Source organism: Manis pentadactyla, chromosome 5 (genome assembly GCF_030020395.1).
Source record: "Manis pentadactyla isolate mManPen7 chromosome 5, mManPen7.hap1, whole genome shotgun sequence".
NCBI lineage: Eukaryota > Metazoa > Chordata > Mammalia > Pholidota > Manidae > Manis > Manis pentadactyla.
The window spans coordinates 25,391,078-25,404,611 of record NC_080023.1 but is presented as its reverse complement, the minus strand read 5'-3'; the positions used below and the strand labels follow the sequence as shown (position 1 = coordinate 25,404,611).

Here is a 13,534-nt window from a genome sequence, read left to right as displayed (position 1 = left end):
TTGTCTTTGGCAACACAAACAAATATGAAAAGTTTTATAAGTACTATATAAGTACTACTTGCAATCTAACTTTATAACTGAAAAGAAAGTATAAGGCCAATTGTGGTAATTATGAGAGTCATCTTGCAACAGGTAAGAATATAGAATTCTATGTTTGCTTTCCTTCCTTTTCTCTTGCATAAAATTGAGAAAACCTTATGCTTAAATTAGAGGGGAGTTCTAAAAGTATTTACAGTATATTTTGGAGAAAAAGATAATACTGTTCTCCTTTGGCCCCATTTCAGCTATCACTTGAAAGGAGAGGTTTGAAAAGATTTTTCTAAATACCTAGGAAAAGAAAGAGTCAAGCAAGGTGTGTTTATTCTCATTTCCTTTCTCTAAAACAGGACAATTGTAATTGAAGAAATAGTTGCATGACAAAAATGAATAGAAGAAAACAATAACACAAGATCTCTCTCAGTTGCTATTATTTAAGTATTATTCATTGATTTAGGATTTTTTCCTATGAATTACTCTGATTTATGTATAAAGTGTTTATTTCTGAAAGGCTGTTTTTAAATGATGGTGCGAGTTTAAATGAATTTTATCTATATAGTTAGATTCCCTTATTGGGCATTTCTGTCCTTTAGCAAATATTTATTTTTTTAAAATAAAACAGTTTTAGTGTCAGCTATTTTATTTTGATTTTAGACTGACCTTCGCGAGTCTACTTATTACAGCTCACTAGCGTGATGATGTGTGTGAATGTTGTGTTTGCCCCTACCATTTTCCATATGCTCTGCCTCACCAACACTGCCATCCGGCGTGGTCCTCTCATAGTTGTCCTCTGGGAGTGGAAGGGCACCCAGCCTTGGCCCTGATGAGCTCTTACTGCTTGGTGTTTCTGACTCCTCCAGCCCGCTGTCATAGCAACTCTGCAGGGACCCCTGCTGTGGGTCCTGAGGCTGACTCACAACAGAAAACGTCACTCTACGAAATGGCTGTAAAAGAAAAGATTCTGAATGTCACTAAGATATAAGGTTGTAAAGGATCTTATTTTTTATAAATACATAAATTACATACATTAAGGCCTCCTGACAACTACTTCAATACAAAATGATCAGCTATGGCAAAATCTATTTGTTAACTCTATTATCTGAGGCAATGCCTAGAACTTAGATTTGATGATGGAAAAACTGAACATACCCTTTCTGAAACGGAGAGAAGAAAACAGTAGCTTCACTAAAACACACATTTAAATCTATGTAAGTCCCACATATTCAACCTTTGTCTCTTCTGCAGTTTTTGCTCCAAATGTGCTTTTAACAAAAATATTCTCTATAAAAACAAGGGTCAGTGATTTGGGAAGACAATAAATATTATATTAATTCATTGGAAGAAGATTTCACTTTAAGATACTTTGCCCATATGATGTGATGGTTTAAAAATAAGTGTTCTGGCAGTTGACTTAAACGATGAAAAGGTGAAATAGATAAATAGGAATTCAGATGCAGTGTTGGGAAATTGGAATATATTTTTTATTCATATTAAGGATATCATATTACCAAAAATTGTAAAGGTAGTATTGAAATAATATATAAAAGCTTCCTTAACCAGGCAAGAGAAAGTAAATTTAAAAGTTTAATTGTGTGTGCTTACTATGACTATTTGTAGTTTGTTCTAAAAGTAACATTATGAACAAATAGTAAAGTGTTGCAAATCTTTTTTCCAACTGGACAACACGATTTACTATGATACTGACAATGAAGATTTACTAGGTGTGGAATTTACAGATTATTGCAACTATAAAATTTGTAAAAATTAGGCTCATTAAAGGAATAAGTTAATTCCATGCATTGACATGGTACATGCATGATATTTGAAAAAAAAAAATAGAAATGTTCTATAATATCTGTCTGAGATTATTTTTGGCAATAGATATATTTATCAAGCTCTTATATGATTTGAAAATGGCATACATGTATGGATTTTTAAACCTATAACTCAGACTGCTTCTTTCTAATATAAAGTATAAAACTATTGTTGCCAGAATATAGTGAGAAAAGTAAAGAATCATATTTTGCACTTTTATAACTTGAATACTAATAGTAAAAATAAACTAATGAAAACTGGGACCAGTAGAATATTTTTAAATGTTAGGAATTATATACACATGGTAGATTATTAATGGGACAGCTGAGAAGAGTTGTGACATTTCTTCCAAATTTATGAACTGGCTTTGCTAAAGACAAATACATGCTTCCACAAATCTTCCCTTTATTTTGTCTCTCATTTTGGCTAGGCATATTGTCTATTATTGGTATTTCTAACCTACTACCTCACCCTCCATGTACTTAATTTGGCATGTACAGTCTTTATAAAATCTTCTTTTCCATTCTAGTTCAAAGTCACACTTTCAGAACTTTGCAATCCTATTATAAAAGGAAAACATTTAAAGCACATTCTCTTTATAATATTTCACTGAATTGGGACTGCAGCATTTTTAAACAATTACACAAAATATTTCTAGTATGAACAGTATATACATCCTTGGTCAGTTTACCGGCAATAAACTCTTTTGAAACATTATCCTTATTCCACTAGTAATTCTCGTATTTTTCTTAACAGTAGTAGGACTGTGATATTTTAACTTATATCTAAACAAATACAGGAATCAATTTGTATTTACTTTGCTTTATCTTATAGTTACATATTTTCTTTTATTTCTTTTTTCATTTATCACTCCCAGTTGATTGCAAACTATCTATTTATATCTTTCGTCTCACCTCAGAAACAAAACCATAGATGGTCTCCTAAAGCCACATTGTTGTACAAACAGAAGTTACCCAGCAAATACTACTGAACAAAGAATCATAATAACAACATTGAATTTAGGAAAGAACAGCAAGGGCAATGCAAACTTGCTGTCACTTCAAGAGAGCAATGGGCTAAAAATACACATGTATATATATAGACAGAGAGAGAGAGAGAACGGAAAGGTCAAATGCTGTTCTTACTGTATTTCAGTGACTTTCTAATCTTTTCAAATAAGTCTATTAACACAGAAGAAAATTAAAAAATGAATACAGAAATACATAATATATAATAACAAATTAACAAAGGAAAATACATGAGAAATTGTGAGCAATGTTGCATTTTGATAGAAAAATAGAAAAAAAATTGATGTTTGGGTGCAGGTCATAAACCCAGATTCTGTGTTTAAATGCTGGCTTCACTGAAAATAATATTAGGAAACCACAGAGGTGATAGTCTATGTTTGTAATGAAAAAGGTCATAAGTAAAATAATGATTTTTCTGTAATGTACTGCATGAGAACAGCTATAAATCTGTGTTTTTTATTTTCTTGATTCCCTACCCTATTTAACTGTGCTTTAATTTCCATGAATTATTTTAGGTTACATATTAAATTTAATGGTGGAAGGAAAAGTGTTATACATTTAAAATACTAACATTTGTTTATGTACTAATAAATACTTAGAGCCACAAATGCTTCCTTTTTGTATAAAAAGCTTTCCTTTATTAAAAATAATATCTGAATGAATAAAAGAAATTCACAATAAAAATTTTAAAATTAGAATATCATACAATGGATCATGAAATACCCATCTACCATTTTTTTTTCTAGTCCTGGTCCCACTCCTACTTGTTTTTTTTTGTTTCTTTATTTTTGTTACCATTAATCTACAATTACTTGAAGAACATTATGTTTACTAGGCTTTCCCCTTCCCCAAGTCCCCCCCACAAACCCCATTACAATCACTGTCCATCAGCATAGTAAGATGTTGTAGAATCACTACTTGTCTTCTCTGTGTTGCACAGCCCTCCCCTTTCCCCCACCACCCACATTATACATTCTAATCATAATACTACCCTTTCTTCTTCCCTGCCCTTATTCCTCCCTACCCTCCCATTCTCCCCAGTCTCTTTCCCTTTGGTAACTGTTAGTCCATTCTTGGGTTCTGTGATTCTGCTCCTGTTTTGTTCCTTCAGTTTTTCTTTTGTTCTTAGACTCCACAGATGAGTGAAATTTTGGTATTTGCCTTTCTCCACTTGGCTTATTTCACGGAGCATAATACCCTCTAGCTCCATCCATGTTGTTGCAAACTGTAGGATTTGTTTTTTTCTTATAGATGAATAATATTCCATTGTGTATATGTACCACATCTTCTTTATGCATTCATCTACTGATGGACACTTAGGTTACTTCCATTTCTTGGCTATTGTAAATAGTGCTGCGATAAACATAGGGGTGCATCTGTCTTTTTCAAACTGGAGTGCTGCATCCTTAGGGTAAATTCCTAAAGGTGGAATTCATGGGTCAAATGGTAAGTCTATTTTGACCATTTTGAGGAACCTCCATATTGCTTTCCACAATGGTTGAACTAATTTACATTCCCACCAGCAGTGTAGGATGGTTCCCCTTTCTCCACAAACTCGCCAACATTTGTTGTTGTTTGTCTTTTGGATGGTAGCCATCCTTACTGGTGTGAGGAGGACATCTCATTATGGTTTTAATTTGCATTTCTCTGATAACTAGCGATGTGGAGCATCTTTTCATGTGCTTGTTGGCCATCTGAATTTCTTCTTTGGAGAACTGTTTGTTCAGCTCCTCTTCCCATTTTTAATTGTATTATTTGCTTTTTGTTTGTTGAGGTGCGTGAGCTCTTTATATATTCTGGATGTCAAGCCTTATCGATCTGTCATTTATGAATATATTCTCCCATACTGTAGAGTACCTTTTTGTTCTATTGATGGTGTCCTTTGCTGTAAAGAAGCTTTTCAGCTTGATACAGTCCCACTTGTTCATTTTTGCTTTTGTTTTCCTTGCCCGGGGAGATATGTTCATGAAGAAGTCACTGTTTATTTCCAAGAGATTTTTGCCTATGTTTTTTCCTAAGAGTTTTATGGTTTCATGACTTACATTCAGGTCTTTGATCCATTTTGAATTTACTTTTGTGTATGGGGTTAGACAGTGATCCAGTTTCATTCTCTTACATGTAGCTGTCCAGTTTTGCCAGCACCATCTGTTGAAGAGACTGTCATTTCCCCATTGTATGTCCATGGCTACTTTATTGTATATTAATTGACTATATGTGTTTGGGTTAATGTTTGGAGTCTGTATTCTGTTCCATTGGTCTGTGGCTCTCTTTTTGTGCCAGTACCAAATTGTCTTGATTACTGTGGCTTTGTAGTATAGTTTGAAGTTAGGGAGTGGATCCCCCCACTTTATTCTTCTTTCTCAGGATTGCTTTGGCTATTCGGGGTCTTTGGTGGTTCCATATGAATTTTTGAACTATTTGTTCCAGTTCATTGAAGAATGCTGTTGGTAATTTGATAGGGATTGCATAGAATCTGTATATTGCTTTGGGCAGGATGGCCATTTTGACGATATTAATTCTTCCTTGCCAGGAGCATGTGATGAGTTTCCATTTGTTAGTGACCTCTTTAATTTCACTTAAGAGTGTCTTCTGGTTTTCAGAGTATAGGTCTTTCACTTCCTTGGTTAGGTTTATTCCTAGGTATTTTATTCTTTTTGATGCTATTGTGAATGGAACTGTCTTCCTGATTTCTCTTTCTATTGGTTCATTGTTAGTGTATAGGAAAGCCACAGATTTCTGTGTGTTAATTTTGTATCCTGCAACTTTGCTGTATTCTGATATCAGTTCTAGTAGTTTCAGAGCGGAGTCTTTAGGGTTTTTTATGTACAATATCATGTCATCTGCAAATAGTGACAGTTTCACTTCTTCTTTATCAATCTGGATTCCTTGTATTTCTTTGTTTTGTCTAATTGCCATGGCTAGGACCTCCAGTACTATGTTGAATAACAGTGGGGAGAGTGGGCATCCCTGTCTTGTTCCCGATCTCAGAGGAAAAGCTTCCAGCTTTTTGCTGTTCAGTATGATGTTGGCTGTGGGTTTATCATATATGGCCTTTATTATGTTGAGGTACTTGCCCTCTATGCCCATTTTGCTGAGAGTTTTTATCATGAATGGATGTTGAATTTTGTTGAATGCTTTTTCAGCATCTATGAAGATGATCATGTGGTTTTTGTCTTTCTTTTTGTTTATATGGTGGATGATGTTGATGAATTTTCGAATGCTGTACCATCCTTGCATCCCTGGGATGAATCCCACTTTGTCGTGATGTATGATCCTTTTGATATATTTTTTAATTTGGTTTGCTAATATTTTGTTGAGTATTTTTGCATCTATGTTCATCAGGGATATTGGGCTGTAATTTTCTTTTTTCGTGGGTTCTTTGCCTGGTTTTGGAATTTGGGTGATGTTGGCTTCATAGAATGAGTTTGGGAGTATTCCCTCCTCTTCTATTTTTTGGAAAGCTTTAAGGAGAATGGGTGTTATGTCTTCTCTGTATGTCTGATAAAATTCCGAGGTAAATCCATCTGGCCCGGGGTTTTTTTTCTTGGGTAGTTTTTTGATTACTGCTTCAATTTCTTTGCTGGTTATTGGTTTGTTTAGATTTTGTGTTTCTTCCTTGGTCAGTCTTGGAAGGTTGTATTTTTCTAGGAAGTTGTCCATTTCTTCTAGGTTTTCCAGCTTCATAGCATATAGGTTTTCATAGTAGTCTCTAATAATTCTTTGTATTTCTGTTGTGTCCGTCGAGATGTTTCCTTTCTCATTTCTCATTCTGTTGATGTGTGTTGAACCTTTTTTTCTCTTAATAAGTCTGGTTAGAGGTTTATCTATTTTCTTTATTTTCTCAAAGAACCAGCTCTTGGTTTCATTTATTTTTTTCTATTGTTTTATTCCTCTCAATTTTATTTATTCCTTCTCTGATCTTTATTATTTCCCTCCTTCTGCTGACTTTAGGCCTCATTTGTTTTCTTTTTCCAATTTTGATAATTGTGATGTTACACTATTCATTTGGGTTTGTTCTTCCTTCTTTAAATATGCTTGGATTGCTATATACTTTCTTCTTAAGACTGCTTTCACTGCGTCCCACAGAAGTTGGGGCTTTGTGTTGTTGTTGTCATTTATTTCCATATATTGCTGGATCTCCATTTTAATTTGGTCATTGATCCATTGACTATTTAGAAGCATGTTGTTAAGCCTCCATGTGTTTGTGAGCCTCTTTGCTTTCTTGGTATAATTTATTTCTAGTTTTATACCTTTGTGGTCTGAAAAGTTGGTAGGTAGAATTTCAATCTTTTGGAATTTACTGAGGCTCTTTTTGTGGCCTAGTATGTGGTCTATTCTGCAGAATCTTCCATGTGCACTTGAGAAGAATGTGTATCCTGTTGCTTTTGGGTGTAGAGTTCTATAGATGTCTATTAGGTCCATCTGTTCTAGTGTGTTGTTCAGTGCCTCTGTGTCCTTACTTATTTTCTGTCTGGTGGATCTGTCCTTTGGAGTGAATGGTGTGTTGAAGTCTCCTAAAATGAATGCATTGCATTCTAGTTCCTCCTTTAGTTCTGTTATTGTTTGTTTCACATATGCTGGTGCTCCTGTGTTGGGTGCATATATATTTATAATAGTTATTTCCTCTTGTTTGACTGAGCCCTTTATCATTATGTAATGTCCTTCTTTATCTCTTGTTATTTTCTTTGTTTTGACGTCTATTTTGTCTGATACTAGTACTGCAACACCTGCTTTTTTCTCCCTATTGTTTGCATGAAATATCTTTTTCCATCCCTTGACTTTGAGTCTGTGCATGTCTTTGGGTTTGAGGTGAGTCTCTTGTAAGCAGCATATAGATGGGTCTTGTTTTTTTATCCATTCAGTGACTCTATGTCTTTTGATTACTGCATTCAGTCCATTTACATTTAGGGTGATTATCGATAGGTATGTACTTATTGCCATTTCAGGCTTTAGATTCGTGGTTACCAAAGGTTCCAGGTTACTTTCTTTACTATCTAAGAGTCTAACTTCACTCACTTAGTATGCTGTTACAAACAGAATCTAAAGGTTCTTTTCTATTTCTCCTCCTTTTTCTTCCTCCTTCATTCTTTATATTTTAGGTATCAAATTCTGTACTTTTTGTCTATACCTTTATTGACTTTGGGGATAGTCAATTTAATTTTGTATTTGCCTCACCATCAGCTGCTCCATCCTCCCTACTGTAGTTTTACTACCTCTGGTGACAGATATCCAACCCTAGGAACACTTCCATCTATAGCAGTCCCTCCAAAATAGACTGCAGAGATGGTTTGTGGGAGGTAAACTCTCTCAGCTTTTGCTTATCTGTAAATTGTTTAATCCCTCTTTCAAATTTAAATAATTTAAATGATAATCCCGCTGGATAAAGTAATCTTGTTTCCAGGCCCTTCTGCTTCATGGCATTAAATACATCATGCCACTCCCTTCTGGCCTGTAAGGTTTCTGCTGAGAAGTCTGTTGTTAGTCTGATGGGCTTTCCTTTGTATGTGATCTTATTTCTGCCTCTGGCTGCTTTTAACAGTCTTTCCTTATCCTTGATCTTTCCCATTTTAATTACTATGTGTCTTGCTGTTGTCTTCCTTGGGTCACTTGTGTAGGGGAATCTGTGGATCTCCATGGCCTGAGAGACTATCTCATTTCCAAGATTGGGGAAGTTTTCAGCAACTACCTCCTCAAAGACACTTTCTATCCCTTTCTCTCTCTCTTCTTCTTTTGGTATCCTTATAATGCGAATATTGTTCCACCTGGATTGGTCACACAGTTCTCTCAATATTCTTCCATTTTTAGAGATCCTTTTTCTCTCTGTGCCTCAGCTTCTTTGTATTCCTCTTCTCTAGTTTCTATTTCATTTATTGTCTCCTCCACCGTATCCAACCTGCTTTTAATACCCTCCATTGTGTTCTTTAACGACTGGATCTCTAACCTGAATTCATTCCTGAGTTCTTGGATGTCTTTCCGTACCTCCATTAGGATGTTGATGATTTTTATTTTGAACTCCCTTTCAGGAAGAGTCACGAGGTCCATATCATTTAAATCTTTCTCGGAGTTGTATTAACAATTTTACTGTGGACAAGGTTCCTTTGGTGTTTCATGTTTGTATATGGCACCCTCTAGTGTCCAGCAGCTCTATTCTGGAGCTGTTCAGCCCCTGAAGCAATGTCGGGGTCGCAGGGGAGCGGTACTGGTGCCTGGGGGGAGGAAAGAGCTGTTCCTCGCCTCCCGGCTGCTGTGCCTCTCTCCACTGCCTGAGCCAGTGGGCCAAGCACACAGGTATAAGTTTTTGTCCCAGAGCAGCTGGATATGGATCCCTGCTTTCCACAAGCAGCCGGAATCCCAGTCTCCCCAGGAACTCTGCCTGTATTAACTTTCCAACCCGGTAGTCATGTGAGTCTCAGGAAAGCACCATGAAATGTAGGTTTGTGCTCTTAGAGCAGATCTCCGAAGCTAGGTATTCACCAAGCCTTCCACTCCCTCCCTGCCCCCTTTCTCTTCCTCCCACCGGTGAGCTGAGGTGGGGGAGGTGATCGGGCCCTGCGGAGCCACAGCTCTGGTACATTACCCTGTTCGGTGAGGTCTGCTCTTTTCTCCAGGTGTGTGCAGCCTGATGCTGTCCTCTTTCCTGTTGCTCTCTCAGGATCAATTGCACCAATTAAATTTTCTATTTGTATCCAGTTTTAGGAGGAAGCCTCTATCTCTCCTCTCACGCCGCCATCTTTAATCCAATCCCCATCTATCATTTTTATCCACACTTTAAAATAGTCCTTTAAAATTCTACAAATCAGGATTATATTACTATCTCAAGCTGTATTTTGATAATTTTGAATAAATAAAATTCTTGTGGCTAAATATTTAAGTTGGCAATGTGAACCAAGTTAGTACAGAATCCTAAATTCTGAAGGAGAATCCATTTTATAGGAATTAAGCTTCAAATCCAATGGTAAATCAGACATACAGATTTGATGATAGATAGATATGTAGATGTTGATAGATGACAGATAGTGGTAATACATAGGCAGACAGACAAGTATTTACAAATAAACCTTTATCATCAAATTGAGTCTATTGAGAAAATAGGTTTTGTATCAGAAGTTATGGCACAGAACTGATATTATTTATGTATTCCAGAAATGCTGACTAAACCAGAAATGTAAAGCACTGTTTTGACTGTGTGACAGAGGAATGAGTTTGCATTATATATGTCACTATCACTTTGTTAATTTTTGATACTCTGAAGTCAGATAGTTTAAGTGATGATTCTTAAACCTATATGTGCCTCAGAATGACCCAAAGAAATTGTACAAAAAAAAAAAAACACAATGCCAATACATGGCCTCAACTTAAACCCAATGAATCAGTGTTCAATGTGAGACTGGACATCAATAATTTATAAGAGGCAATGAGAAAAAGGAGAAACCTACAGTGAAAAAAACATATGCAGACTGGTCAAAAAGAACAAATTGCTCCAGAGTGCCAATTGGTTGCCTATGCATCAGTAGAATTTCCCTGGTGGGTCAATAGAACCATGACTCCATCTTGAGATGCCAAAGTATGGACTGAAGACATCCAGTGGCCTGAGATGTGTGAGATTTGCATTTTTTTAACTAGGGCAATAAATGATTTCTTGCAAAGGCGAACTGGTCTTTCTGATAAAGGAAAAGCATAAGACGTTGGGGAAGGAGTGTCAGCCTTTTCGCCCTTTGAAACTGTGAAAATATGCTCAAAAATTTAATAAGTAATGCAAGAAAGAAGTCTCCAAGAAAATCATTCCAAAAAAGTATAAATGGGATATGTGTTTGAATTATAAACAAAAGGGAATAAAAATTGAAGATTTTATTTAGGCAAATGAACAATCTAATTGAAGGGGTGAGATTGAATTCATGCTCTGACAATTCCTTGCCAATGGCAGGAAGAAATGTTGAAGGTTTATGCTAAGAAAAAACGAACTATGTAGAAACAGCAGTGGGAACAGTCAGCAAGACTGTTATAATGTGTGGCTGATTGGATTTGGTCATTATTTCACTATGCCTACATTTGGTTTGTACCTATTATATACCAGCATTTCCAGAATGTTCCAACAGTAATTCTACACATTTAAGAAACTCCAAATATTACGTGTATATAAAAAGTGATGAAATATGATATGATTAAGTTTCAACTAAAATAAAGGTGCAAAAATTTGCCATGAAACCTGCTTAGGAGTTTCGGGAAGGTATTGCAAAAGAGGAGTTTGTGAGTTGAGACCTCTAACAGGGTTTTGATAGATAACATATTTGAGATCGATAACATATTTGAGGACTAATTATGGATTACATATTTAGGCCTAGCAGCAAAGGACAAAAAAGAGGGTGGGTGGGAAAACCAAGTCAATCTGAAACTCAGAAGCTAAGGAAGCAGATCATTTCTGGAAAGGAAGAAAATCCTATATAATCAAAGGCATCAGAGACAGAGAGAATAATGGTGACTACCATATACCCATTGGATTCAGCCACCAGAAGGTAATTTTTGCCTTAACATCTCTAAACTTGGGAGAAAACTCTAGGAAATTAGACCAAAGGAAGTAAAAAACCAACCTGTAAATATATGGAGAAAGTGAAGATAGACTACTAATTTTTAAAATATGATATAAAAGAAAAGTAGGGTTACAGTTAAAAGAAAAGCATGTGTAAAGAACTATCTATTTGTGTATTTTGCCTTTCTTCATTGTTAATGAAAAACTGGCTTTGAGGCAAATATTTGAGTGTCTCATAAGATTGTAGGGGAATGAATAAAATCAAAGGAGATAAACTATAAGAAAGAAAGAAAATTATAAAATTAAATTATAAAAGCAAGATAAATAGTAAAACATGTCGAGCAAGTGGATGTATGGGGTGTCTGTGTGTGTGTGTGTTTAATGAGGAAAAATTGTATATTAGAAATAACAGAAAAAGATAACGATTCTATTTCAGACAAACTTATAGATTTCCTATTGATCATTTAGCTGATCCTTGTTTCTTGACCCTTAGGCTCAGGGTTTATAAAATGGAGATATTCATACCTGCCCCTTACTAACTTAAACTCTCTGAGAAATAATGTGATAGTATATAAAAAGAGCCTTAAGCTCCCTCAAAGGCATATCCTATACAAGGTATTAAACCTCAGGCCACAGCTATATAACTAGAACTATCTCCCAGTGTGTTTTAGAGTTGGTCATTTTTTGTTTTTTGTCTTTTAATACATAGCTGGGTTAGTAATTCACAAAATTTCTAAACAGAATTTTAAAAATTCATGTGAAATTCCAAACCAAATTCCCCAGCTATGCACTTTTATTGTTCTAAATGCAACTTATTTGTAAAACAAATTTGTGCATACAATGGCACCCCAATATTCCCAAATGTATTTGAATCTAATCATACAGTGAGCATGAATATTTCTATCTTCAATTGCTTTAGGTGGCAGTTATCAACTATATTTGTTCCCATTATGATTGACACAGGGGAGACTCACTTAAAGACACACCCTACTCCAGGGACTACTCAGATAACTTAGAGATTCTTACAAATATATTCAAAGGTGACCCCAGGTAATATGCAGTCTCTGGGACCTTGAATGAACATTCATTGTCGTCCCAGGCCCCAGCTGATGGACACTGCTCTTAAGCTTTAGAACCAGCATCCTCTATTCTTCATATAATTTTATTTATTTTCTGGTAGTATAGAGGTCACATGAGAAGTGGTTGGTGGAAGTCCTCTACCTTCTAGGAGTGCCTTCATTCTGCAGGGAGCCCCTGAGGATGGCTGCCTCTTCCTAGCCCACCCTATTCGTAGGAAATGCTGGTGAGCCCAAGGTAAGAGTTTGCAATTGCGGGGATCATTTCCCCGCTAAACCATACTTGGATATGGAAGGACAAGCATAGCAAATAAGGGTTTGAGTTGGGTGCTATGGTGTGTACAATGTAATGTATTCCAATAAATGCATTTGCTTATGAATATTTTTGATACTTTTTTCCTGGAAAATGTGAACAAATGCTAAACTCATACACCAGTGAACTTGACATCAGGAAAAAGACCTATTTAAATGAGGAGGGAGTTAGAATATATCTCCATTACAGAAATAATAAAGCTTGTGTTTTGGTGACATTATTGCAAGGGATTAGGCATTTATGAAGGGAAAATGTGGTGAGCATTTAATTAATTTTTTTTTTTTTTTGTAAAAACTACATCTCCATAATTGATCATGTAAATCACCAGACAGTAAATCCAGGCAGTCTAGTAGGTTCGGAGGTTGCATGAGAAGTTTTCACAATCTTTACTTTCATTCAGATATGGACTAGCAGCAGGATTTCATCCTGCTCTTTTTCAGAGAACTCAAAGAAAGTTAAGTCTGTGCATTTAAAATTCATAAGAGAACTGAAACAATTTTCTTAAAAGTTTCCTTTAATATCTAGAACGCTGATGTCAAATTGTACTACAGATATAATAACCGTTTTTTAATTTTTCAGATTCACTTTCTTTAATTTTAGAGAACCATATAACCACTCTCTTTTTTTGAAAATATTGATATAATAAAATGTACTATTTATAATCTGCAACTTTGAGGAAATTAATTTTGAAATTAACACTAATATGCTATTATGTTTTCAGAATATGTAAAACATTACC

At 35.4% G+C, this 13,534-nt stretch overlaps 1 protein-coding gene across 8 annotated transcripts in view; it reads right to left on the bottom strand.

The window, feature by feature from the left end:
* PCDH7 (protocadherin 7) overlaps positions 1–13,534 on the bottom strand; it is a 396,928-nt gene that overhangs the window by 206,912 nt on the left and 176,482 nt on the right. For 2 of the 8 annotated variants that reach the window (XM_036908427.2, XM_036908424.2), the window contains exon 2: positions 872–980. The exons of 2 other annotated variants lie outside the window; for them this stretch is intronic. In XM_036908427.2, the coding sequence (XP_036764322.2) occupies positions 872–980 (109 nt within the window). Of the gene's footprint in view, positions 1–763; positions 981–13,534 lie in introns of all 8 variants that reach the window. 4 more of the 8 variants (XM_036908423.2, XM_036908426.2, XM_036908425.2 and 1 more) reach the window with 2 other exon arrangements.